The 27,593-nt window shown below is 40.3% G+C and overlaps 1 protein-coding gene across 2 annotated transcripts in view; it reads left to right on the forward strand.

The window, feature by feature from the left end:
• Positions 1-27,593, forward strand: part of LOC117426670 (bone morphogenetic protein receptor type-2-like) — a 93,783-nt gene that overhangs the window by 57,742 nt on the left and 8,448 nt on the right. For both annotated transcript variants that reach the window (XM_034044544.3, XM_034044545.3), the window contains exons 4-8: positions 18,375-18,476; positions 19,089-19,180; positions 19,568-19,798; positions 20,770-20,884; positions 26,835-26,995. In XM_034044544.3, coding sequence (XP_033900435.1) covers positions 18,375-18,476; positions 19,089-19,180; positions 19,568-19,798; positions 20,770-20,884; positions 26,835-26,995 — 701 coding nt within the window. The remainder of the gene's footprint in view (positions 1-18,374; positions 18,477-19,088; positions 19,181-19,567; positions 19,799-20,769; positions 20,885-26,834; positions 26,996-27,593) is intronic.

Consider the following 27,593-nt stretch of genomic DNA (forward strand, 5'->3'; position numbering starts at 1 on the left):
CAATGCAATACGCACACCTCTCCTTTAACTTTCTTGAGCACTGAAGTGACAGAAATACTGAATATTTAAGAGATTTCAGATTTTATCATATTTGTGTACTTCAATGAGCTTGTGAAGTTGCCTACTGAACATCAGAAGTCGATGATAATCTTCACCAAGTTAAGCTGCCTTTGTCCTGAGGGAGATGGGATCATGTGCCCTGCAATCCAGTCACTTTCGGCACTTGATATGTGGAGCGTGCTTGGGTAATAAACCCAGTTGTATATGGGAAGGCGGGTGGAATGATTAATTCAGCAGTGGGCATGTTTTGATTCTAGTGCTCTTCCAGTTCAGCAGTCAGCAAATTAAGGTTTGGAGTCCCCAGAGTCTCAATCTAGGACATGCTTGCAGTTGTATTTATGTCAACATGAACAAACCCATAATTGCATGTTACTGGCAGTGCGCAAGTATGAGGAAAGGAGTTGGAGGGTCTAGCAGTCCGGTGTGATGAAATAACTTCATCGAATCCTCGTATTTTGAATAAGGGACTCGTTGTGTAATTCAGCTATAATTTTGTAACTTAATGTCCTGATACTGAATATGTGTATAATTCTCTATGTCTCTTTCTGCTTAGATAATTATTTGCCAGACTTATGATTTGATGTTATTTTTCAAACACACAGACTGCTTCTGAAAAGACTTCTAAAAGGTGAATTTCTTAAGTGAGGTGGTTTTAGAAAACACTCTACAACAAGGTACAGTCCCTTCAAAATAGTGATTCGACTGCAGAAATAGGTATAATGGCAATTAAAGCAGCCTATATTAGCCTCTTCCCAGCGAAAGCACAATGGGCCTTAAAAAACATTCATATCCTTGAGTACTATGCTTCTTGAATTGTGGAGGCTGTGCACATTGCTTTAATTTGTTTACTAAGCATGGAAGAACAAACTGTTTTGTTTTGAGCTCTTCAGTGAATAGGCACAGGTTGTCTTTTTATAGGCATGCAGAAACACAGCAAAACATTTCCACCTCCCAATTTCCTGTGCTGAAAATATTTTAAAACTAATCACAACTGTTGCCTTTTTTTAATGGGCTTCATCACTCCTGTTCATTCTTGTTTTATTAGCAGATATGTCTGCTGAGATGTAAAGCAAGTGGCTTTGTTTGCAGAGAAATCCCTAAGGCAGTAGAAGGCATGGGGGGGGGGGGGGGGGGGGGTGTTATATACAGCTACATTAACTTCATTTGAGTTTTGTTGAACAATCCTCTATTTAGGCTGATCACCTTTAATTCACTCCTCTCTTTTGGTTTTTATCACACATATAGGTACAGTAAGTTGCTGTACTGAAGTGTGCTGACATAAGGCACAATGTAGCCTAAAACTGTAATATTTTATTGAGATGTGTTACCTGTACAGTATAGTTGATTGTAATGATTGAAAATGGATTTGTAGTCAATGCGATACCTAGTACTGTATTATTTATATTTGTTGTAATAGCACATCTTTTGTGTTTGTATCGTTATTATGCCAAGCAGTGGTCAACTGCTGATAAAGTCAACCCTGCCTGTTGTCACAACTAGAAATGTTTTGTTCAGTTTAAATAAACATTAAGAGGCTTTTACTGTAGTTGTATTTGCTAGTGCTCTATAAATATTTAAAAGTAATTGTTTTGTTTTGTATAATGAATTATTCAATGAGTGAGTTTGTTTAAATGAATGTGTTGGTTTTCTTTAATGGGCCTGTCCAAAAACCGATGGGATGTATGAACGGTGCCCAAATGTCCTGAAAACACAAAGTCCTGCCACTGTGACTAACACAGCCCACTACAGGGGTGTACAAGAAGAAATAAACATGCCTGCTATACATCATATCGCCAAGGGCAGCCAGGACTGCAAGGATTTTAAATTGTTGTTGAAGGATATGCGACACCTCCTTAGTGATCGCTGCCTCTAATTTCTTTAAAATAATTCAGGGATGTAAATCTGTAGAGAAGTCTGTTCTCCAGAATGGCTTCCAATCATCACTTTCATTCCTCCTGAAGAAGTCATTAATTGGTGCAGATTCATAAGAACATGCCAGTGTATGCCTGCTATCGGCCCTCGAGCAAAGTCTGATTGATCTGCTGATCACAGGTAGTTCAAAATGTTTGTCCAACGTTGTTCTAAAATAAGAAAAACTAAATAAATATCTTTGTGCTTTAATCAGACTACACTATAAAGCCAAACTGTTTCTCTACTTTCCTTAAGATTTACATACCTTTTGTTCCAGCGCAAAGTTTTATCCTAAGTGAAATAAAAAAATTCTTATGTTTCAAAACTAAACCGCTCAGGATGTTAATTTAAAGGCCTTGCTCACATCTAAGCTGTTTCTTAGCTTAGAAAAAAAAGTGTAGCACTAGAGAAAGCTTAATTAACAAAATCTAGTCACAAGTATGCAAAAATAAATAAATTGGAGGCGCATTAAAGAAAGGTCAAGCTGCAGAAGAATTTGCTGTAAATCCGATTGAATGCAAGGGCTGTGTTGTGTAACAGGAGTGAGAGCGGGAGAGCTGGAAACAGACAGGGAGTCTCCAGACCCATCCCGGTCTGGCTCCAGGATTTGTAAACAGGCAAGTTCCTTGGCACACACACAGGAAGCACTGCCTTTTTCCAAGCCAAGACATTCCCCCTGCAGTATCATTCTTAGTTAACATAACCTTCTCTAGAATACATTTTTTTTTAAAAGAAGAGATAAAGACGGGTCTTTTTAACAGAGAACCATCTGCCAGAGAGAAAAAACAAAACGACAATAGAATAGAATTTCCTGTGGACCTCACAGCCGCTCCAAACTGTGCTCTGACTTCAGTATAAACACTTTTTTTTTTTAATGTAATGTAAACATGAACGAAATGTTAGTGAAGTGAAACACGCGACGGACAGACAAATCCTCATTTTATTATCTGCGTCTCCCAACGACATCAAACATTGTTGTGTATTTTTGTTATTTGGTCACCAGACCTGGATAAAATAATAAACCTTTCCAAACTGGATTATAAATCTCTCTGTCTGCTTCATTACGCACTGCATCACTCCCGCACCTGTATCCACTTAACCACTTTGCCACACGTGGTGTCAGACATGGGACTACGGATTGTCACGCACTGGCGGAGCTGCTGGAGGTGCTGGATAGCAGACGGGACACAGAGGAGAGAAGGAGGGAGGAGCGTTACACTGCGCTCATTGAACAGGTAGGGCTGGCACTTTCCACAGCACCAGCCTCTACAGGAACACCAGCAATCTCAGCACTGAATGCTCGGGCAATGAAAATGACGACGGAGGATAACCCCGAGGCATACCTGGTCGCATTTGAGTGGCTAGTTACCACCGCGTCATGGCCGCGGGAGTTCTGAGCGAGCCAGCTGGGACTCTGCCTGATCGGGGAGGCTCAGGCAGCATACCAGACAATGAGTGATGCCTACACTGCCAACTACGACCTGATCAGGCTGGCCATCCTCCGTCCCCTCAACATCACCGCGGCGATTCACCGGGTACGATTCAGAGAGTACCGCAGGTCCCCGGTGACACGCCCCAGGGTGGTCACAGAGCGGTTGTGCGACCACATGGTACACTGGCTGAACCCCGAAAAGAAAGCCAACCTGCAAATGAGGGAGGCGGTGATAGTGGAGCAATTCTGCCAAATTCTGGGATGATTTGGTTTTCGGATAATGTCCCAAATTCTGGTCCGCTGTGGTTTTCAAATAACATCCCAAATTCTGGGCCGATTTGGTGTTTAGGTAACGTCCCAAATTCTGGGCTGCTTTGCTTTTCCGAATTCAGCCCAGTTTTTGGGATATTCTGCTCAGCTGACAGCCGAGTTTCTAAGTCATGCATGCTCAGTTTACCATAAAAAAAGTACACATGAGTAACCCTTAGTACATGAATCAAAGTTAAAGTATTTTTTTACTCTCCCCAGAGAGAAGAAACAGAAATAAAATGTAAATGTTAAAGAAAACGTATTTCTATTCCTGATAGTTTAAACTGTAGGGTGTAGATAATGTTCAAGCAGTTGGACTATGCAAATATAATGGCTAAATTCTAATTCAGGCACTTATAATCTGGCCTACCTAAATTTCCTCCTGTAGTTCAATTGGCTAAGCAATTCCTCACTTCTCCCACTTTAACTGCTGTGTCAGTGTGCTGGCACAGAATAGCTGCCACGTGTAAAGAGCTTTGGTATCCTATGGGATGAAAGGTGCTCTATAAATCCAAGGTATTATCTTTCATTTAAATAAAGAGCTTTTTAAAACTAGGGGTACACCTGGTAATTTGGGAGTTCAAAGTGTTTGAAGACCCTGGGTCAATCACCCTCAAAAGGGTGAGAAAGGGCAATCTGTCTGGTATGGTAAAGAGGGTTTTAAACCACCCGGGGTCTTGAAATGTGGTATGCTGGCAGCATAAGCAGCTCTCTAATTGCTCCTGGAGTTTCAGAACCCTCCATTTATGTGGAAAAAATGGAAATTCCGTTGCTTATCAGCGCCCACTTTGGGATGCTGGTGGAGGGCACAGCAAGTTTCTTGTTGTTTCTTTATTTATTTAATTTTTTTTTTAGTAAGTTCTTATCTCAAACTCAGCTGTGGGTAAACACAAAATGCAAGACAGGTTGTTTGATTGTTAGAAGTATCAACTACAACAAAGTATAAATCTAGGCATTAGGTAGATCACATAGATTTAACAATTAACTTGTGTCATTCTATCACTCTTGCAGTTAACCCTTTTACAGCCAGTGTAAATGTTTCTAAGTAGGAAGGACTATACAGTAAATGGTTGAGGGGCACATTTTTACACTGTACTTTTACTTTGCACAAGAATGTCTGTAATCTCTCACTAGATTACTGTTGTACAATGTATTTAATTTTTTGGCAAACTCCATTGCTGAATATGTATTTAAGAAAAATAAATAAATGATAGAGAGTTTTATGTAAATCGTTTTTTCCGGGGCTTTTGCTTTTTACATACTGTATGAAATTATTGTTTTCGGTTACTTTCCAAAAGGCCATTTTTTTCTGTCACAACATGTATATAACACCAGTATATCTGTCACAATATGTACATAACACCAGTATAACTGCTGATCCTCCTTTAGGTCTATCTGAGCTAGTTGCCAAAATGAATTCCTCCAGCTGCACTTTAGATCCTATTCCCACCTCTTTATTTAAATCATGTTTACCATCCTTGTGCCCATTTGTAATTAGTTTAATTAATGAATCACTGAGATCTTGTGTGGTCCCCTCACCTTGCAAACTGGCTGCTGTTACTCTGTTACTGAAAAAAATAAATCTGGATTTTAATGTTTTATGTAATTACAGACCAATCTCAAACTTACCTTTTCTGGCAAAAATTTTAGAACGGGTGGTAGTGTCACAGCTTCAGCCCCACTTAGTGCTTAATCAGCTTAATGAACCTTTTCAGTCTGGTTTTAGGTCTGCACATAGTACAGAAACTGCCTTAGTTAAGGTGTTAAATGATTTATTGATGGGGCTGCAGACTTGGGTTCTCCATCTGACTTAAGTGCTGCCTTTGATACCATCAACCATGATATTCTTTTACATCGTTTAAAGGACATATTTGGTCTTTCTGGTACTGTCCTTAAGTGGTTTACTTCCGACTTGTCCAAACGAAAACAGTTTGTCACCTTCGGTGGGTATAACTCTGATATCAGTTCTGTTAGTCTGATGTTCCCCAGGGTTCTGTTCTGGGACCGGTTCTACTCAATATTTATATGTTCCCTCTTGGTCAAATAGTCAGTCGTTATGGAATTCAATATTATTGTTATGCTGATCTATCTCCAGGCTGTTTCTGTGCTTAATAATTGTTTGACTGATATAAAAAATTGGATGCAGAAAAATTTCTTGCAGGTCATGTTAGCGGGTACTCCTCACCAGGTTAGTACAGTTGATAATTTCAGGTTGTTAATTGATGGACGTGAGATCAGTTCAACCTGTGAAGTGACACACTTAGGTGTGAGGTTCACTGTCTTTTGAGGCTCACATCAAGAATACCTGCAAAATGTCCTTTTTACATCTGCGAAACATTGCTCGCCTGAGATCATCCTTATCATTGCCTGATGCAGAGAAGCTAATACATGCCTTCATCTCATCTAGATTGGACTATTGTAATTCTTTGCTTGCTGGAGTTTCTAAAAAATCAATTCAAAGGCTGCAATATGTACAAAATAGTGCTGCACGGGTGCTAACAAAAACAAGAAAGCACAGCCATATATCACCAATCTTAGCTTCTTTTCACTGGTTACCGGTTAAATATAGAATTATTTCTTTCAAGTCTTTACATGGTTTGGGTCCACCTTCCTTGAAGGATATGCTTTGTCACTATGTGCCCCAGCGCAGTTTGCGATCTGCCAGTAGTGCCAAACTAATTGTGCCTAGGACATGGCTGCACACGATGGGTGATCGAGCCTTTTGTTCTGTGGCCCCTCGCCTCTGGAATGATTTGCTGGGACATTTGAAGGACTGTGAGGCTGTCGAGGCTTTTAAATCTGGTCTAAAGACTTATTTTTATTGATTGACTTTTTGTAGTTTTTTGTTGTTTTAATATGTGTTAATTGCTTTTATTTTACCTGTAAAGCACTTTGAGAACTGTAATGAAAGGCGCTATACAAAATAAATGTATTATTATTATTATTATTATTATTATAGTAACTAGACAGTACTTGCACAGTTAAGTTGTACATTCTTTCCTTTGCTGTCTTCCTCAATGAAATCCTTATGGTCATGGGCACATTCTTCTGGGGTTTTTGTGTATCTAGTCTAGGCATTTTTTTACATTTCGCCACAATTTGCAATTCTGTTTTATTCTATTGGAAAGGGGTCTAAATTCAGACCGAGAGAGTTGTGAACTGGATGCCAGAAGATGCCAGAAAGCACGGTACTGTACCACAGGAATGTATCAAATAGGATTCATTTTTTCTTTGGAGTAAAAAGACCAGATAGCCCATAGGGAATGGCTGCCTTGCGTGACTTATAAAATAAAAATATAAAAACACCTTTGAAACGTGTGAACTGCAGCATGCAGTAGCCTAGACTGTCAGTAGCGTGACCTTAACGTGTCCGAGTGTTTCTGTCAGGGAAAGCGGCCACAGTAAAGTTTCATCTTCACCTAGAGGATTTGGACGAGTCTGTAGCCTTCCCTGTGCAGTTGCTACGCAAAGCATGGCAGCTGCTGTCTCGCAGATGTTGCCGTGTAAATGTATGCGTCTGAGGCGCAACATCGAGGGCGGAGTGTGTAGCACACAGGAAAGCTGTTACAGTGTGCACATGGTTCTAGTTTTTTTCTGATTATAATTTTTTTGCCCACAAGACGACACCTATTGAAAAATAACATGTTTGGGAGCATTCCAGAACTGAAAATCTGTATAATTATCCAGGCAGAGAATGGTAGAGTACAGTAGTCGTATTCTTTAAATTCCAGTGTGACAAAATGGCAGATACAATTTCAAAATGTATTCATGCAAGTTTCATAACCCGTTAAACTGTAGAAATAGTCTTTCCAAAAATGTTTTTACCAGTATCATATCTTTGTTGCTTTATAAGAAGGAACATAATGGCACCTAAACAAAGTGACATATTTCTGCTATCTAGTTCTGCAGTTTTCCCACTGTTCTTGCCTCTGCACAATAGTGACACCTGCTGGGAGAATCATTACTACTGCAGCCACAGACTTGGAGGCATATATGTCTGTCTGCCAAGGCCCATAGTTCAGCACTAAATGATCTCTTCAAAGTAACATCAATTTATCAAAATGAAAGCATATTCACTTCTGGGGGTTTCACTGACTTAATTAACACTAAATAGTCATCATGTTTATGGATGTATTTCTTAATTCATAAAGTGAATGCTCCAGTGATCAACATCCTCTCCCATATATACATATATTTTTTAAACTAAAAAAAATAGGGAGGAACAAAACTTTCTCATCACAGGTTTAGGTGTCCTGTGGGGAATGGGAATGAAGAAGGTACAAAAAATGATTGTCAATTGTGTTTTTATTTTTATCTCAAATAGAGTAAGGCGAGGGTGTAGGTACAATGAAACAGCGTCACAGAAAAATCCCCTCCACCATGTTCAATCATCTTTAGCATGCTGACTGATACATATTTCCATTCTTGGATGATAAAACAGCCCTGGCTTGCCTTTACAATTGTTATCTGTTTTTCTGCCCAGCATGCTGTACCTAACACGTTTCTCCACCGCAAAGTGCATTCCTAGCCTCACTACTAAAGCAAAAGATTACACAACAACAACACAAAATAATGAAGGGGTGTTTGAGACGTCGAAGATCCAGTCTGTGTGGTATGTTACATCATCAAAGGCCCCAAGGCCATCTCTGTTTCCTCTCATAAACTTTTTTTTTTTTTTAAAGAATAGCTATCACCAGGCAAGCTGTAAAGTCGTGTAGGTGGTCTGTGTCTGACTTTCAGTGCCGCCTTCTTCAAAGGTTGTGTTTCACAGTCTGGATCCACCCTTTCTGTCCCTGTTCACCACACTCCCAGTTGGGAGACAGTGTGACTGGAGCTTTTAATACGTCTGGTTTTGGTTACAAGAGAATTAAGCACTCTCCTCATAAGACTCACATCAGGATTTACTAGTGAGCTGTCAAATGCAGTTGTGTGTGTTGTTTTTTTTTTTTTTGTTTGTTTTTGGGTGTGAAACAGAGAGCAAGCTTAGACAAACAATGTGTTGTTTCCCAGAATATTTCAGATGGCTTGCCTGATTTAATAGACTTTAGTACATTGTACTGTGGCCTTATGCACAGTCATATTTGATTTATACAAGTTTAATCCTGTAAAGGGATTTAAGGGTAACAACAGTTCTGTGCTTTATATTAGATTGTTGAGAGGGACAAACCGGACCTTCTGGGGTATTTCTGCAGGCAACACAATTACAGTGTCATTTAGAATGCATTAAAGGGTTTATGCAGAATTGACTTGAGGAGCCAGTACTTTAGAATGCTACAACAGCCGACACATAAGTAAATGGAGGAGGCTGTGTGGTCCAGTGGTTAAAGAAAGGGGCTTTTAACCAGGTGGTCCCCGGTTCAAATCCCACCTCAGCCACTGACTCATTGTGTGACCCTGAGTAAGTCACTTAACCTCCTTGTGCTCCATCTTTCGGGTGAGATGTTGTTGTAAGTGACTCTGCAGCTGATGCGTAGTTCACACACCCTAGTCTCTATAAGTCGCCTTGGATAAAGGCGTCTGCTAAATAAACAAATAATAATAATAATAATAAATGTATGTAAATGTGTGTGTTCTGACCAAGTATGTTTATATGACAGAAATGTAACCTACTGGATGCTGTGTCAGATAGTAAACTGCAGTGTATTCCTCATTGATGGTCTCTGTGTCCCACTATGTAGATTCATTTAGTATACTGCTGTGTTCTGTAACAGAACTCTGGCTGGTGATTCTTTGCAATGCATTACTTGCATGCAATGTTTTCTTCTTTCCCATTAACTTAACAGTCAATTACTTTTTGATTGATCTACATAGATAGCAGAAAAAAGATTGCTGTGGCATTTCTAGAGGTTACCCAACCTAAAATGTATTTCCCTTCACGTGTTCTGTAACAGCAGCTCACAAAGCAGTAAAGTACATGAGAAAATCTAATGGACAGACTTGAAAAGAAATTGCATAAAGGAGAAATTGTCTAAAAACATTTTAAATGCAGAGAACCAGCACTATATAATACCGATATTCTTCTACTGCTGCTTTTCAGTGGATTCAATATTGAAAACCCCTTCACAGCAGTCCAGTTTTCATCTGTCAAGCACAAGGCTGCATCAAGCTTTGTCCAGCTGCTCTGTTTTGTTCAGAGATTTCAATATGCTTTGCAAAGGAAAAATAATCAAAACAGTTCTGTTTTATGCTATAAAAGATTGTCAAGCCTACGAAAGGAACAAGAAACGTGTTGTGTACACAGCAAATTGTTCTTGTTTTTTTCAAATGTATTACAACAATTCAAATAGCCAAACAATTGCTTGCTATTACTGTTAAAGTGCAATTTGGCTCTGTGAACAGATTTGAAATGTGTGAATTTGCAACAGTCAGCAGTTCCGTTGATGGAAGTTTATTGGTGCTGCAGTAAGAGACTCAAATGCCATTCAGAAGATTTTTTGGGACAGTGCTTTCTGTTACTTGACTTGTTTGTTTTTTTGGTTTTTTTTTTGACACTTGGTGCTGCCTCAGTTTGATTGACATGTCTAAGCTGGTACAGTACAGGAAACCCCTCTGGATGGAGGATGGAAACTCAAACACTCGACACAGGCTGGCTAGAATATTGGTAGCCGATTTAATTTTTACAGTCCAATCTCTGCTTGACTTTTGGAGATGGTTTCAATGATTTATCTGCCAATAACATGGTCATATTTGCAGAGTTTGTTTGTTTCTTGTCTGAAACGCTGCATAGCACTGCATTCCCATTTCAGTTCCTTCTTGGTATAAAGTTGAGCCATATTCAGATAAAATGGTGCATGCATAAAACGTGTGCAGAAATTGTGATAAGACTTAACAAAAGCATTCCAGTGACTTGTAGTTTCAGTGCAGAGCTGCCTTCTATACGATTAAATAGGTACGCCAAGGCTCCCTGTGGTGGTGCCTGACAATATGCAGTTACAATTGAACTGCTGCCTCGTTTCAGGTGAACACCCTCAGTACCTCAAAAGGGCATCATGTGACTGCACTGTCATATCAACCTATTAATAGCAGTGTGGAGTAGTGGTTAGGGCTCTGGACTCTTCACTGGAGGGTGGTGGGTTCAATCCCAGGTGGGGGACACTGCTGCTGTACCCTTGAGCAAGGTACTTTACCTAGATTGCTCCAGTAAAAACCCAACTGTATAAATGGGTAATTGTATGTAAAAAATAATGTGATATCTTGTAACAATTGTAAGTTGCCCTGGATAAGGGTGTCTGCTAAGAAATAAATAATAATAATAATAATTCAAACCATCTGTATATTGCCTATATCATAATGGTGCACAGCTCTGATACTAGGCCAGGGATATCGTTATTTTAATGTAATAGAAAGCTGCAAGACCTGTTCTTTAATTTTATATGCCAGAAGAGTTGACTTTTAAAAGTATTCAATGAACATCCCTTGACTTAGCATTGCCAGTACTGCTGCTACACTTACTGTTGCTGTGTACTGCAGATTTTTCCGAATTTCTCTTTTAAAAACAGTCACAGTTTATTTGATGTCCTGTCGGTCATTGTTTTTTGGGAATTCTATCAACGTCAATTCACTCCCCACCTCATGAACTTACTGTATACAGAGAACGTCCATTTCATTTGCTGAACGCCATGCTCCGTTGGTAGCCTGATTGCAACACTTCAAGGAATGCTAGCATGCTGCTGAGTGAAAGTGATTTTTAATATAGAGCATAAGGAATAAAAAGGACAGCAAAAACATATCACACATACACTGTAGTAATTGCCATCAGGAGCATCTACAAAAGCAATATAAAAAACCAAAGCAAAAATACATGTTGTCATTTAAATAAATAGATAGTACAAAGTACTTCATTTCTAACACTTTATTTGTGGTATTTGTTGATGCTGATGGTTATATTGTTGTGGTTTACAGTTTTGTTGTCAAATGTCTCTTTCCTGGGGGTATACAGACTGAATACCCAATTAACTTTTTCTCCTAGGTGAAATCATTTTTGGAAAAATTAAAGTTCATATATGGGGCAAATTGGGAGGAATATCTGTTTGGATTGTTTTGAAGCCTGGGTTTTCCACACACTAATGTTTCTCACATTCTGTTGATAATCATAGTAAAATCTCCTGAATGTTCAAACTTGGCCTAAAGAGGTGACATTGTTTCAGAATATGATGACTTACTGTAGCAAAGCAGGACTAGGTATTGTCAAGCACTAGCTGTAGGGAGGAGTCCCCCACTCCCTGTTCCTTTCCGGGCACATTGTCCTGGGTTCAGATGTTAGCAGGCTATCCAAATCCTGCATTGCTTCCCAGAAATAACTGCTTTCTATATCCATTAAAAAAAAGATTCCTCAGGCATTTAGTAAAATGTCCTTTGAGTGTAATAATGAATATGCTTACACAATTTGTGAATTACCTCTGGTTATTAAATAGTAGGTCAACTATGCTTCACTATCAGAAAAACAAGAAAAAGTATCAGATTTCTAGATTCAGTCATACATTTATTCACGATTTCAATTTATATATGCTGACGATGGTCTGTTTGGACTGAAACATATTTATGCGTAATCCACTCCACCTCAGTCTTTTTCAAATGAAACTTTATGGGTAACTGAATCTAGTTTTTCATTTTAAACTGTCGGCCGTGCGCTTGTCATTGGATTTTACAGACAAACAAATATTGCAGGAAGACGTCCTTGCCTTGTGTTTATGCAGCTGCAAGTGGGATTGAATGGTTTTGTATATTCTGTGCACTGCGTTGGGTTGTTTTCTTTTCATTTGTTTTTGTAAATTGGAAACAAGCCAGATGCTCAGTGTGAGACTTGCTTACAACAAACTTAAACCAAACATCTGACCTCGATGTCTAGGAACAGGGTCAGTGTTTTGATTAATTCTCCTGTACCGACAGGGGCTAATTTGGTTTTTTTTTAAATCCCATAAGTATAGGAGCATATCAGCAAGATCTCTCTTTTATAGAAAGAGCAACGCTGGCCATGTTCACGGCACCTTTTATTTTTAGTTGTGTTTTCCCAGTGTTTTGATTTTGCCTTTTTGTTCCTGTTACACTTGTTGTATGCCCTTCTGTACTCTACTGTCGCTGGAACCATCACATGGTCTTTTGTTTGCCTGTAAATATATCCTGGCGTCAAGTCTGCGTTTCAAAGGCAATTCCTTTTTCTCTTTCAATCTCTTGCAGCAGATTCCCACATCCCTGTTACAGCAACCCATAAAACACTGGGGTTCACCTGCGTACTTAGCAATAGGGCGAGCAACATGTGGCTATATGATGGACAATAAGGGTGGTACTGTGTGAGTCAGAGAGACTCAGACATATGTTACAGCTGGAGATGCAAAATGGCTTATTCTAGGTTATTAACTGTTTATGACCCTATGCTTAGTATAATGAAACTGTTAATTTTATAAAACAAGTAACAAACAATTACAAACAATCCAGAAACTTAATTTAATGTCTCAAAAGTGTGTTTTACTAGCTACTTTTCATTAACAGTTTGCAAGCTGTGTTATTGTGTTAAAGATCTTGATAAAGCTGGACCTTACTGTTATTTAATGGTCTTATCCTTAGTCAATACCAATACGAATAAGAACAGGTTAAATTAAAGCTAGGAATCCAAGGTTGTGTAAAAGATTTTTCAATGTGTTAAACATGCATGAAATTCAGAACGATTTAGTTTTTGTCTAGAGAGGTTCAAAATGTGTTTTTCTTTTGGGTGGCACACTGCTGTGGATTTGACTTTGTTTTAGTTTTGGAGAGCTCACTCTAACAGTGCCTGCCATTTTAAAGACATGAAAGTTGGACAGCTCTGTCGTGGCATACTGCCACAGCTAGTACACAGTACAGGTCTTTATAACCAATTAGGATCAGTTATTTAAAAAGTTAGTTTGAAGACTGCTGGCCAGCGAAAGGGGACAGTATTTGATGGCTTACAGTGTAAAGCTGTTTTAAATTAGAATCTGCTTTTAATCTTTTTTAATAACCAATATGTTATTTCAAATTTCTTTAATGATGTGGTACCCTCTAAAATGACGTCCTGTTGTCAGTCAGGAGTCTGTTTTTGGTTTGCTTGTTGTGTGTTATTTTGTTGTCTTAAACCCTAAACTTTGAGATCCAGTGGTTAATTACAGTATCCCTTCTGCCCGTTTCCCATTGGTTAAGCGCACTCTCTCAACCAGCAGTTACTGCAGTCTTCTAGGTGATGGGTAGTCTTCAAGTTGGCAGAGCCCATGCAAGAAAAAGCTGTGTGCTGCATTCCGCCTTGTTGATTTTCAGTAACACTGCCTTTATTACATGTTTTAACCAAGTTCTTATGCAGGTTGCCTGTTGTAGAGTTGATTTTTTTTTTTCTAAATAGTTAAGAGTTGGGTTTGGCTGCACAACACAGCAGCTTTAGAGGAGGAGAAATAAGCAGCTTGTATTTGTAATCGTCTGTGCTCAAGACTAGGCTTCTGGTATAATTATGGAAGTGTTTGAAAGAAAATGAAAGACCAGAAAAACCACATCAGGGGTGGCTTCATTCATGACGTACATTTTTAAAGCCTTTTATGTCTGTACTGAAATTGCAGCAGTCAGTAGTGTGTGTGTGTTTTTTTTTTTTTGTATAAAGACTTTTTCTCTGTTTGTTCTACTTGCCTGGAGCAAAGCTGTGATTCTTTTTGGCTACAGTCGGAAATCAGCTGAATCCAACACCAAGCTTCACCCCCCTTCTTTGTCTTTTTTTTTTAACTAGCCTGACTTGCTCTGTTCATGCATCAGATCTGATGAACCATTGTCAACTTAATGATGCCCTGAGGGGGGAAAACCAACAAACTACAGAGCGTCTGCACAGGGCAATTACCAGTAGAAAAAACACATTATTTGTTTGTTTCTCACTCATTTGGTGACTCGCTTCGTAAAGAAAGGAAATTGCAATACATTTTAATGGAATGTTCCCAAATCGCACGCCTGATTTCTTCAAATCTCTTCTGGCATCATGTACTTTTTTGCCACTTTGAAATATATACAGTGCCTTGCGAAAGTATTCGGCCCCCTTGAACTTCGCGACCTTTTGCCACATTTCAGGCTTCAAACATAAAGATATGAAACTGTAATTTTTTGTGAAGAATCAACAACAAGTGGGACACAATCATGAAGTGGAACGAAATTTATTGGATATTTCAAACTTTTTTAACAAATAAAAAACTGAAAAATTGGGCGTGCAAAATTATTCAGCCCCTTTACTTTCAGTGCAGCAAACTCTCTCCAGAAGTTCAGTGAGGATCTCTGAATGATCCAATGTTGACCTAAATGACTAATGATGATAAATAGAATCCACCTGTGTGTAATCAAGTCTCCGTATAAATGCACCTGCACTGTGATAGTCTCAGAGGTCCGTTTAAAGCGCAGAGAGCATCATGAAGAACAAGGAACACACCAGGCAGGTCCGAGATACTGTTGTGGAGAAGTTTAAAGCCGGATTTGGATACAAAAAGATTTCCCAAGCTTTAAACATCCCAAGGAGCACTGTGCAAGCGATAATATTGAAATGGAAGGAGTATCAGACCACTGCAAATCTACCAAGACCTGGCCGTCCCTCTAAACTTTCAGCTCATACAAGGAGAAGACTGATCAGAGATGCAGCCAAGAGGCCCATGATCACTCTGGATGAACTGCAGAGATCTACAGCTGAGGTGGGAGACTCTGTCCATAGGACAACAATCAGTCGTATACTGCACAAATCTGGCCTTTATGGAAGAGTGGCAAGAAGAAAGCCATTTCTTCAAGATATCCATAAAAAGTGTCGTTTACAGTTTGCCACAAGCCACCTGGGAGACACACCAAACATGTGGAAGAAGGTGCTCTGGTCAGATGAAACCAAAATCGAACTTTTTGGCAACAATGCAAAACGTTATGTTTGGCGTAAAAGCAACACAGCTCATCACCCTGAACACACCATCCCCACTGTCAAACATGGTGGTGGCAGCATCATGGTTTGGGCCTGCTTTTCTTCAGCAGGGACAGGGAAGATGGTTAAAATTGATGGGAAGATGGATGGAGCCAAATACAGGACCATTCTGGAAGAAAACCTGATGGAGTCTGCAAAAGACCTGAGACTGGGACGGAGATTTGTCTTCCAACAAGACAATGATCCAAAACATAAAGCAAAATCTACAATGGAATGGTTCACAAATAAACATATCCAGGTGTTAGAATGGCCAAGTCAAAGTCCAGACCTGAATCCAATCGAGAATCTGTGGAAAGAACTGAAAACTGCTGTTCACAAATGCTCTCCATCCAACCTCACTAAGCTCGAGCTTTTTTGCAAGGAGGAATGGGCAAAAATTTCAGTCTCTCGATGTGCAAAACTGATAGAGACATACCCCAAGCGACTTACAGCTGTAATCGCAGCAAAAGGTGGCGCTACAAAGTATTAACTTAAGGGGGCTGAATAATTTTGCACGCCCAATTTTTCAGTTTTTTATTTGTTAAAAAAGTTTGAAATATCCAATAAATTTCGTTCCACTTCATGATTGTGTCCCACTTGTTGTTGATTCTTCACAAAAAATTACAGTTTCATATCTTTATGTTTGAAGCCTGAAATGTGGCAAAAGGTCGCGAAGTTCAAGGGGGCCGAATACTTTCGCAAGGCACTGTATATTATGGATTAATTATAAAAATACAGTATACTGACTGGCCAAAATATTATAGAATGTAAGATGTAAAAATAGAATTGGCCCTATTCTGCAGTGTGCGTCATGTGATCCACTAGACCGCTATAAGCTGTGTGTATTGGCTGCATTGGACAAAGTGTCCATCAAGACTCCTGGAAGATTGTGAAATTGCAACGTTTGCAGGAAACCTACAGTCGCAAGCGAGTCATGATGGATCAAGCCCTCTGACGTGTGCAGCGTACTGTGACAAGGAACAGATAGAGTGCTAAGAGGCCCAAATCACAGAAAACAACACTGGATAAGACACTTGTTTGCAAGCGCTACACACTGGGGGCTTTGGTAGCAGGTAACTGTAATTACATGGCCATTCATATGTGTAAGGAATATACTGTATTTCTAAGTATCAGAGGAGGTAGAGCCAGTCTTCTAGTGCAGGTGGAGCGGAGAGGTCGAGTGGGGGTGTAGGGAGAGATGAGGGTCTGGAGGTAGCTGGGTGCAGTCTGGTCTAGGCATCTGTAGGCTAGTACAAGAATCTTGAACTGGATGCGAGCGGTGATCGGGAGCCAGTGGAGTGAGCGGAGTAGTGGAGTTGCGTGGGAGAAGCGAGGCAGAGAGAACACCAGGCGGGCAGCGGAGTTCTGGATGAGCTGGAGCGGACGGGTGGCGGACGCTGGGAGGCCAGCCAGGAGGGAGTTGCAGTAGTCTAGGCGGGAGAGTACCAAGGCCTGGTCCAGGAGCTGGGTGGTGTAGTTGGTGAGGAAGGGTCAGATTCTTCGGATGTTGCTCAGGAAGAATCGGCAAGTGCGTGCCAGAGTGGAGATGTGCTGGGAATAAGAGAGGCAGAGGTCCAGGGTGACTCCGAGGTTCTTAGCGGAGGAAGAGGGAGAGAGTGTGGTAGATTCCAGAGGAACAGAGATAGAGAGATCAGAGGAGGGGGAGGATGAGGAGGGAAAGAAAAGGAGGTCAGATTTAGAGAGGTTGAGTTTGAGGTGATGCAAGTGCATCCAAGAGGAAATAGCAGACAGACAGGTAGAGATACGGGAGGGGATGGTGGAGTCAGAGGTGGGGAAGAAGAGGAAAATCTGAGCATCATCAGCATAGAAATGGTATGAGAAACCATAGGATGCGATGAGGGGGCCCAGGGAGCGGGTGTAGAGAGAGAACAGGAGAGGACCGAAGACTGACCCTTGGGGGACTCCTGTTAAGAGAGGGCGAGGTGTGGAGGTTGCTCCACGCCAGGTTACCTGGTAAGTGCGGTTGGAGAAGTAGGAGGAGAACCAGGCCAGAGCAGTGCCAGAGATCCCCAGGTCAGCGAGAGATGATAGTAGAATAGAGTGATCAACAGTGTCAAAGGCAGCAGAGAGGTCGAGGAGAATTAGGACAGAGGAGAGAGAGGCAGCTCGGGCAGACTTTAGTGAGTTGGTGACAGACAGGAGGGCGGTTTCAGTGGAGTGAGCAGAGCTGAAGCCAGAGCTGGGTGGCATAGTTGGTGAGGTTGGTCTGGAACAGTCTAGAACACTATCGAACAAAATAAAAACAGACGAAGAAAACTTTAAGTAGTGAGTTTTTATGGTATTTTTTAAAACAAATATATTTTTAACTGAGGAATTAATCTTGCTAGTTATAAAAGTTTGAGCATGTGTTTACATGCTCCTGTATTTTGAATGTATTTGGAATAAGTAAAGACATCCAAACCATAAAAAAACAGCAACAACAAAACAACATTGTCTGCTTATTTCTGTAATGCACCACAGCAGTGTGTGTGCTCATTGACTGAAACTGACCTGCAACAGGGACATGCAGCTTTTGTATATTACAGAATACTGATTTATTTATTATTCAGTTTGCATACCATCTGCATATAATCTAGGTGTTTTCAATGGCACTGTTGAATAACAAGTCATTTTCCGAATTACCCTTATTTCCTAAGTCATTTATATTCTGTGTGAATTCCTTGATTTCTGTTTTCTTTTTCTTTACAGATGATCTAATTGCATTTGTTTCTTTATTTGTAGATCCAAACAGTCGTGAGGAGACCATCGTTATTGCACTGGCCTCCGTTTCGGTCGTGGCTGTCCTGATCGTAGCACTTTTCTTTGGGTACAGGATGCTAACCGGTGAGAGAACAATTGTTTATTACTACACTTTCTTGCTTTTTGTGAAAACCTGTCATAGTCCTTTCCACCATGTCTTGCCCTGTGTCCATATGCCGGGTGTTCAATTCAGGAGTCAAATGGCATGAATCCGAACAGTGTGAGCAGTAGAAGGGACAGATTTGGAAATTTATAAAAATGCTTTCCAATAGAAGTTATTAGGAAATGTCGAAACAGAACTGGACCTTTCTTGCCTGTGGAAACCAGGCATAATGGATTTACTGTACATGTTGTTTTTTTGGCCTATCAGCAGAACGTTCTCCCTCCCCCACAAGTCTGACCTGAGAATCTCCTGCCATTCATAAAAATATCTTAATCCAGGAATGTACAGTAAAAGCAGGATTCATTCACGTTGGCTCAGTATAGCATCACATTCATTGGGCAGCTGTTGCCTATTGGCAAGTCTGAATGTACAACTGAATGTAAAAACCTCTGTGAACTGCTGTTATAACTGTACTTCCAGAACCTCCCATATATACAGCAGACCAGAACCTATTAATATAAAGCTAACCAAAGGACTTCATGCCATTCGTTCCTGAATTCCCTGCTAACACTTGCCCTCTGTTTTGCCCACAGGAGACCGTAAAGCAGGCCTTCACAACATGAACATGATGGAAGCAGCTTCCTCTGAGCCCTCCCTCGACCTGGACAGCCTCAAACTGCTTGAGGTAAGAACTGCTGGGGTACCTCAGTGGAGCCCTCAATGTCTGGACAAAGGAGAAGGTGTCAAGCGGTACAAGTGGTGACATACTTTTAGAATAACTACTGTAGAAAAATAGAGAAAGGTGTTAGAAGATTTCAAGGGACATTGGGATTGTTGCATTCAACTATTAAGCTAGATGAGCCATTGCTGTGATCAGTGGGCTTTTAAAGAGGCTATACTTTCTATCAAAGACGGTCAATCGTACTTGCAGTCCTGGTGACCTTTAATAGGATACAGATGAAGAGAGACCCAGTTTGTAGCCCAGTGATCTATGTTTGGCTGGCGGTTTTAAGTTTCTTAATGTTGTGATTCCCGTGCCACTTTTGTGAATGTTGCTCTCTCCTGCTCCCAGCTGATCGGGCGCGGACGGTACGGAGCGGTGTATAAAGGGTCCCTGGACGAGCGTCCCGTGGGTGTGAAGGTGTTCAACTACACCAACAGGCAAAACTTCATCAACGAGAGGAACATATACCGGCTGCCACTCATGGAACACGACAACATCGCCAGATTCATCGTGGGGGACGAGAGGCTCACTGCTGAAGGCCGCATGGAGTACCTGCTGGTCATGGAGTACTATCCTCACGTGAGCACTGTCTACCTGCACTCTTCTACAGGCAGAGCAAAGACCCCCGTAGCCATGAACTAGCCACCCTGACCGCATTACAAAACACTGGTCAAAGCCCTTGTACATTATATATGTGAAAAATAATATTTCCAGTGGAACATTCAATTTATTTTAAACTTTACCAGGATGTTTTCCTGACTTGCCATTAGCACAGAGAAGTTAAAATACGTGAACGCATGTATCAATATTTATGTAGTGTTTAGGTAAGAGTAAAGGTTTTAAGCAGTGGGTGCCAGTGCTTCCGGCAATGTAGTTAAATTGACTCCATGCTAGATCTTTATCAATAACACCCAGCTGCCTCAAAAGGTCACATAAGCTCCACCTCAGTGAAGAGGAGGTACCTCATTTAGTTCAACCTGTCATTGGTAAACTGCTGTGGCTGTCATTTGTTGAGCCTTAATCATGGACCTCCTGTGCGCACTCCTGTGGCGATGTAGTATTGACCCAGGCAGTGGCTGAGACGCTAAACACTCTATACTTCATCACACTACACAGTAATTCCCCAGTAGTGTATCGATGAAAATATCCACAAACAGAACAGGCTTTGTTTGAAAATTCCAGGAATAGCAACAGGAAGGAAGTGGTACAATTCTTTAGAGAGTGACGGACTAACGTGCAATTTAACTGAGTCACTGCAGGTTTCCCCCTTTTTATCCTGGATAACACTTTTGTTTGAAGTTGGTTTCATGTCTTCCTCAGAGCTCTGTTGTTTCCCTGGTACAAAACAAACCAATCTTTTATTAGTCATATCTCTGATAACAGAAACCGTAAATACACCTGTGTGAACTTGACGTGCCTCCATAGTCAATTTTGTTAAAAAATGTACAGGTTCATAATTTTAGAGATAACGTTGATTGTTTCCCCCACAAATGACTTCCAGTTGTCACAGACACTGTCGTAACCATTGTAAATGGTGTGTTTGTGTTCAGGGTTCTCTGTGTCGGTACCTGAGTCTGCAGACCAGTGACTGGGTGAGCTCCTGCAGACTGACTCACTCTGTGACCCGCGGCCTGGCGTACCTTCACACCGAGCTGCTGAGAGGAGGTAAGCTGTTCCGTTGACGATGCACTGGGGGGCTGCTTTAAAGATTTGAACAGCGGGGGATCTACATGCTGCTGTCCGCAGTTTAACCATGCTGGGGTGTTCCACTGTGGTGATTTGTCAAAACACTTCATAAAATCAGTACACAAGTCAGGTCAGGACAGGTTTTTGAAAATGTAGGGCAGCAGTATTAAGATCAAGTTCAAGAACATTTAATCTGTTTTTGTTAGGGGTTACAAATAGTCTGAAAGATCCCAGGATCTCTTTGTACAAAAATAGAAAATCTGTGTGTCCATTACATTAAAATCTGTTCGTCCATCCAGCATTACATTGTTCACGCTGGCTTCCTTGTGAGTCCGTTTTCACTTTTGTTCTTAAAAATCATTAACAGCCGTCCGGCACAAAGACATCTAGATAACTCACAAAAGCTATGCGGAGGCACTCTCAAACTTTAATTCCTCCAAGTATGGAGGAGACAGCAAGGCAAACAAGCAGAGCCCCAATCTGTGCTTAGAGATCCCCTGCAGAGGCTGGTGTTCCAGTCCAGTTGCCAGGCATTAGGCCTACATGCATGAGAACCAGACCGAATCAAATGAATCAAACGTCTTGCTTCGGGAGATATGATGTCGTCCTTTTGGCTCGACATCAGCGCCCCTGAGCCAGCGGCCTTTAAGATCATTCAGCAGTTTTCTTGCCCGTTCGGCAATCAGTGCATTTCTGCAATACGACAAATGATTTCTTTGTGGAGAACAGAAAGTCAGAAACAAAACACAGCATCAATCTGCTTTTTGCTCTGCTGAAGCTCTGTTTGCAGTAAAGATCACCAGCATGCTTGTCAAGTGTCCACTGTCTCCTAGGACAGCCATTCTGTTTTGTATTTTGTTTTCAAACTGGAACTAGATATGTTTTTCCAGTGCACTCCACAGACGGCCTCTTAAGTTTTAAAAGCATAGACACTTGCCTTTCTTACTGTAGATGTTTTAAATTAAATATGATCCACAATAGTATTATATTTGTCTTACAACACATTTAATTTGAATCTTTGTAATCAAAAATATTATGTTTTGTATTATAAGGTCAACGTGAAACAGGTCCATGCCAATTAACAACATTATCAATTGAAGAATAAAGTAAAGGGGTTGGGGTTTTTGTTTTTTGGTACTATTAAGTTTAAACTTCTGGGATTCCTCAGGGTTTAATTCTCACAATTTAATTTCAACAAAACTGCATTTAAAGCTACAGTGTCCTCCACAATCATATTTTATTTTTTGATACTAGACTGAATATGGCTCCTGGGTGGCATAAGAACATATGAAAGTTTACAAACGAGAGGAGGCCATTTGGCCCATGTTGCTCGTTTGGTTGTTAGTAGCTTATTGATCCCAGAATCTCATCAAGCAGCTTCTTGAAGGATCCCAGGGTGTCAGCTTCAACAGCATTCTCTGTGTAAAAATGTGCCTCCTATTTTCTGTTCTGAATGCCCCTTTATCTAATCTCCATTTGTGACCCCTGGTCCTTGTTTCTTTTTTCAGGTTGAAAAAGTCGCCTGGGTCGACGTTGTCTATACCTTTTAGAATTTTGAATGCTTGAATCAGATCGCCGCGTAGTCTTCTTTGTTCAAGACTGAATAGATTCAATTATTTAACTCTGTCTGCATATGACATGCCTTTTAAACCCGGAATAATTCTTGTCGCTCTTCTTTGCATTCTTTCTAGAGCAGCAATATCCTTTTTTGTAGCGAGGTGACCAGAACTGAACCTTAGATGAGGTCTTACTAATGCATGTAGCTTCCTGTCTAGGTGAAGACATTTCTGAGTCAACATAAACTCTTTTTCATAAGGTCTTTTTCATAGATACCTTTTTCAATTGCAGTATCTCCCATATGATATTTGTAATACACATCTTTATTGCCGGCATGCAATACCTTACACTTTTCTGTATTTAATGTCATTTGCCATGTGTCAGCCCAGTCCTGAATGCTGTCTAGATAATTTTGAATGACCTTTGCTGCTGCAACGGTGTTTGCCACTCCTCCTATTTTTGTGCCATCCCCAAATTTAACAAGTTTGCTTACTATACCAGAATCTAAGTCATTAATGTAGATTAGGAATAACAGAGGACCTAATTCTGATCCCTTTGGTACTCCACTGGTTACCTCACTACATTTTGAGGTTTCTCCTCTAATCAGTACTTTATGTTTTCTACATGTTAACCACTCCCTAATCCATTTGTATGCATTTCCTTGAATCCCTACTACGTTCAGTTTGAGAATTAATCTTTTATGCGGGGCTTTGTCAAAAGCTTTCTGGAAATCTAAATAAACCATTGCCCCATATGCTTTGCAATTTTCCATTGTCGATGTTACATCCTTGAAAAAATCAAGCAGGTTAGTTAGACACGATCTCCCTTTCCTAAAACCATACTGACTGTCTCCCAGGATACTGTTACCATACAGGTAATTTTCCATTTTGGATCTTATTATAGTTTCCATAAGTTTACATATAATAGAAGTCAGGCTTATTGGTCTGTAGTCATGGTCGTAATTAGTTATGAGGACACCAAGGTCGTGTCCTCGGTTTTTTTTTGCATCATCAATGCTGATGCTTATGTAAAGATTCTGGTAAAGTACAAAAGACTTAATTTTCTCTGTTGGTTTGCCATGTAACATAGATTTGGAGGTTGAATAGTAAATACCAAGCAGTCATATAAATACTGCCAGCTATATATAGCTTGAAACCTAAGTTTGACCTCGGTAGAATGTGAGCTCTGGTTACGATGCTGTCTGTAGTTACCTGGTTTGGTTTTGTATCCCTTTTTGTGGCTCCATATTATGTTTGCAATTCTCCAGTTTGTCGGTACAAGCCCTGTGTCAAGAGACTGTTGCATGATCTTGGTTAGCGGTTTGTAAATAACTTCTATCATTTTTTTCAGTACTATTGTGAGGATTTCATCCGGACCAGGGGATTTGTTTATTTTAAGAGCTCCTAGTCCCTTTAACACTTCTGCCTCTTATGCTAAAGTTATTTAAAACTGGATAGGATCAGGTCGCCATGTGGGGCATGTTGTTCATATCCTCCTTTATAAAAACTAAATCATTTAAAATATTTGTTGTTTTTTTTCTTTATCTATGTTTTTGCTATTTGTATATCTTAGACATTTTACCTCCTTCTTGAATGTTCTTTTGCTGTTACAATATTGGAAAAACATTTTGGAATTGGTTTTAGCCCCCTTAGCAGTGCTCATTTCTATCTCTCTTGGCCTTTCTAACTTCCTTTTTGACTTGCGTTTGCAGTTCCAAGTACTTTTTCTGTGTACTTTGTTCTTGGTCCCTTTTAAACACTCTGTAAAGTGCCTTTTTTTCTTTGAATATTTTAAATTGATCTATTAAACCATTTTGGCCATTTAGTTTTTTGATTTGTCTACTTTTGGGATGTATTTGTTTTGCGCCTCTAGTACTACATTTTTGAAAAATATCCATCCTTTTTCTGTGGAAGTTTTCTCTGTTTTACTCCAATCCACTTCTGTTAGTCTCTGTTTCATTCCTTCATAGTTTGCCTTTTTAAAATTGTAAACCTTAGCTTTAGTCGTTACTTTTGGGGTTTTAAAAAGCATTTAAAATGAGACCATGTTGTGATCTGAGTTTGTCAATGGTTCTCTGACCTCTGTTTTAGTTATTCTGTCTTCGTTATTTGAAAAGATTAAATCAAGGCATGCCTCCCCTCTAGTCGGTGCCTTGACATTTCAATTTCGTCTGTCGTGCTCCCCACCAGGTTTTCCCATTTTATATAGGGGAAGTTGAAATCCCCCATTAATATGGCTTCTCCTTTGCTGCACACATTTCTAATGTCATTGTATAACAGATTATTTTGCTCGGTGCCTGAATTTGGCCCAATTATTATGCCCTTTGAATATTTGTCCATTATCCTGACTCATATTGATTCAGCGTTGTTTTTTTCTTCCTGCACTCGCGCACCACCGACCCCTGTAGACTGGCCGGGTGCCTGCGGGCTTGCCTGTAAGCTGCCTGAGAGCTGCGTTGTCCTCCGACGCCGTAGCTCTTGGGTGGCTGCATGGTGAGTCCGCAGTGTGAAAAAAAAGTGGTCGACTGACGGCACACGCTTCGGAGGATAGCGTGTGTTCGTCTTCGCCCGCCCGTGTCAGCGCAGGGGTGGTAGCGGTGAGCTGAGCATAATAAAATAATTGACCATTCCAAATTGGGAGAAAATAATAAAAATAATTGGCAACGACTAAATTTATAAATAAAAAAAAGGGGGATCATTTCAGATGAGGCTTGTATATAAAAACATATCATTAATATATAGTTTGTGTAGGGGCACTAAGCTTCTTAATAAAATGTATGGAAACTCATAAAATAAAATAAGCTGACCTGCTTATTTATTTATTTTTTTACATTAACTATTTAAGTCGCTTCAGTACAAATATGCAATGAATTGTGCTATGGATGCATAATTGATGTTTTGTATATAGTTTTCAGTGGTGTTACAAACTGCTGAGACCCTGCCTTGAAGTTCATTGAATTGCACAGTTGAGCATGGTGGAGATGCAAGGCATTCCACTGTGACATGTTTTAGGCCAACAGATCAAATGGGCTGTAGTTATCTAGGCCAAGATTGGCTGATCTATTTATTGATGCTTCACTTGGACTCTCAAGAGCAAGGAATCACGAGGCCACCTTCCGTGCAAGTTGAACTTCCTTAAAAAATGAATTGTATTTAAAGAAGTGCTAACCAAGTGGTGGTGCATCCTGGAAAGAGCCTGGAAATCGAATCCATAATTCCTACACTGTATTTAAAAAAACACAGTCCTGTCCCGACTCCAAACACAAGAAGGCACGTGCCCAGAGTGCTGGCAAGTCTCATTCACAGCACTTGCACCCTCTGATGGAGACAAGGGGATAAACACTTGCTGCATATTTGGAAATAAAATGCCTTGAGGTTGTTTAGGAGAACAGCTTGTTTTGTAATGCTGTCGAATACTGTTACTGAGACTAATACATCATTTTTTTTTTTTAAGTTAACCATTTGTGTCTTAATTTTGGGGTATTTTCCTATCATTTATCATTGTGTGAGACCCTCCATAGCCTGAAAAAAAGAACACAAGAAAGCTTGTTTATTGAACAAGCACAAAGGATGTGTGCCCTGCCGTGTAAGATTCAGGAAGAGCTATTTTAAATTTGAATCTCTAAACATTCAGCTTATCTCCTTTCAAAACTGCAAGTGGTCTAGGGAAAACGTCTGCACTCAAAACCTCAGAATGCTAGACTCGGGAAATAACCCCCTATAGTATATCGTTTGTATGTCTCATTTCCATAGAAGACACTGAAACGATGTAGTTAATGCTGAAAGAGTTACAGTAAAGTGATTTATTTAACATCCTGGCATTTTGGCTGACTTTTTTTCTTCCATTTCATTCTGACCTCTCATTTTCTTGAAGAATTTTATTTTTTTATTTTACATCATATCTTTCCTTTTCACTAAGGCTTTTCACCACTTCCTCTTACACCAGTACAACATATTCATTTTTCAGTGCTAGATACCCCTTCTATTAATTTTGAAACAATGTGTAATTTCTTGGGATAACAATAAGAAAAAAGCTGCCAGAAACCATCTTTAATGACAGCTTTCCTAACTCGGACGAAAAGGCAGTTGAGGGTGGAATTGTAAGGAGGAAATTACAGGTTTTTATGTCTATCAGGGCCTAAATCTAGTTACCCTATGTTGCCATGGTTAACAAAAAGGCAAAGGTATTCCAACAAAGCTGTGACTGTGTGGGTGACATCACCTTCAGACCTTCTGGTTCCAAGCATAAGCACCGTGGTAATAGGATTGTAAAACCTGAGGCGTTTCAGAACCTTGAATAATCAAAATGAGCATCATTTGAACTCTCCGGGAAGTTTGTCATCCTCGTTTTTTCTCTCGTCTGTCTCCAACAGATTACTATAAGCCTGCAGTATCACACCGGGACATGAACAGCCGCAACGTACTGGTAAAGAACGATGGCACGTGTGTGATCAGCGACTTCGGACTCTCTATGAAACTGACAGGAAACAGACTGGTCCGGCCGGGAGAGGAGGACAACGCAGCCATCAGTGAGGTAAGCTGCTGGGGGCCCAGAGAGTTCATGAGCGGGCAGGAATTTTATTTGACTGATTTATTATTTATTTGAAAGATGTTTAATTGGCACAGTTGTTCACCTAGACCAAGACTTTTTCCACACTACATGGTTTATACAGAATCACCAGTGGTTAAGCAACAGGGACATAGTGGAGGATCCTATGCCACTCTTTAGAGTTTTACATGTATCTGGTGAATCGCCAGCTGTGATGAAAGGGAATTATTTAGCACTTGCAGTGTCAGAATAATATTTTTAATAGCATCTTAAATAGGCCTTATAAAGACTGAGGAATTGGATTGTATGGCTGATACCTTGTGACATGTATGTGGGGTGGGCTGTCATGGTGTCACACCAGGTTGAACTGAATGGTACCAAGTAGCCGAGTGAAAAGCCTGCAAAGCATTTGTCATGCTTTCATTCACCATGAAGTGCTCGCTGTTCCCTGTGATGCAAGGTGGCAGCCATTACCTTCTTATTCCACTGCTAGGTTATTGTTGCTACCTGCCCAGTTTAAATGCTCTATGATTCTCTGTTCTTTGCTTATGTATTAAGTACTGCTCTATTCAGAGCATTTCTA

The sequence above is a fragment of the Acipenser ruthenus genome, chromosome 11, assembly GCF_902713425.1.
Source record: "Acipenser ruthenus chromosome 11, fAciRut3.2 maternal haplotype, whole genome shotgun sequence".
NCBI lineage: Eukaryota > Metazoa > Chordata > Actinopteri > Acipenseriformes > Acipenseridae > Acipenser > Acipenser ruthenus.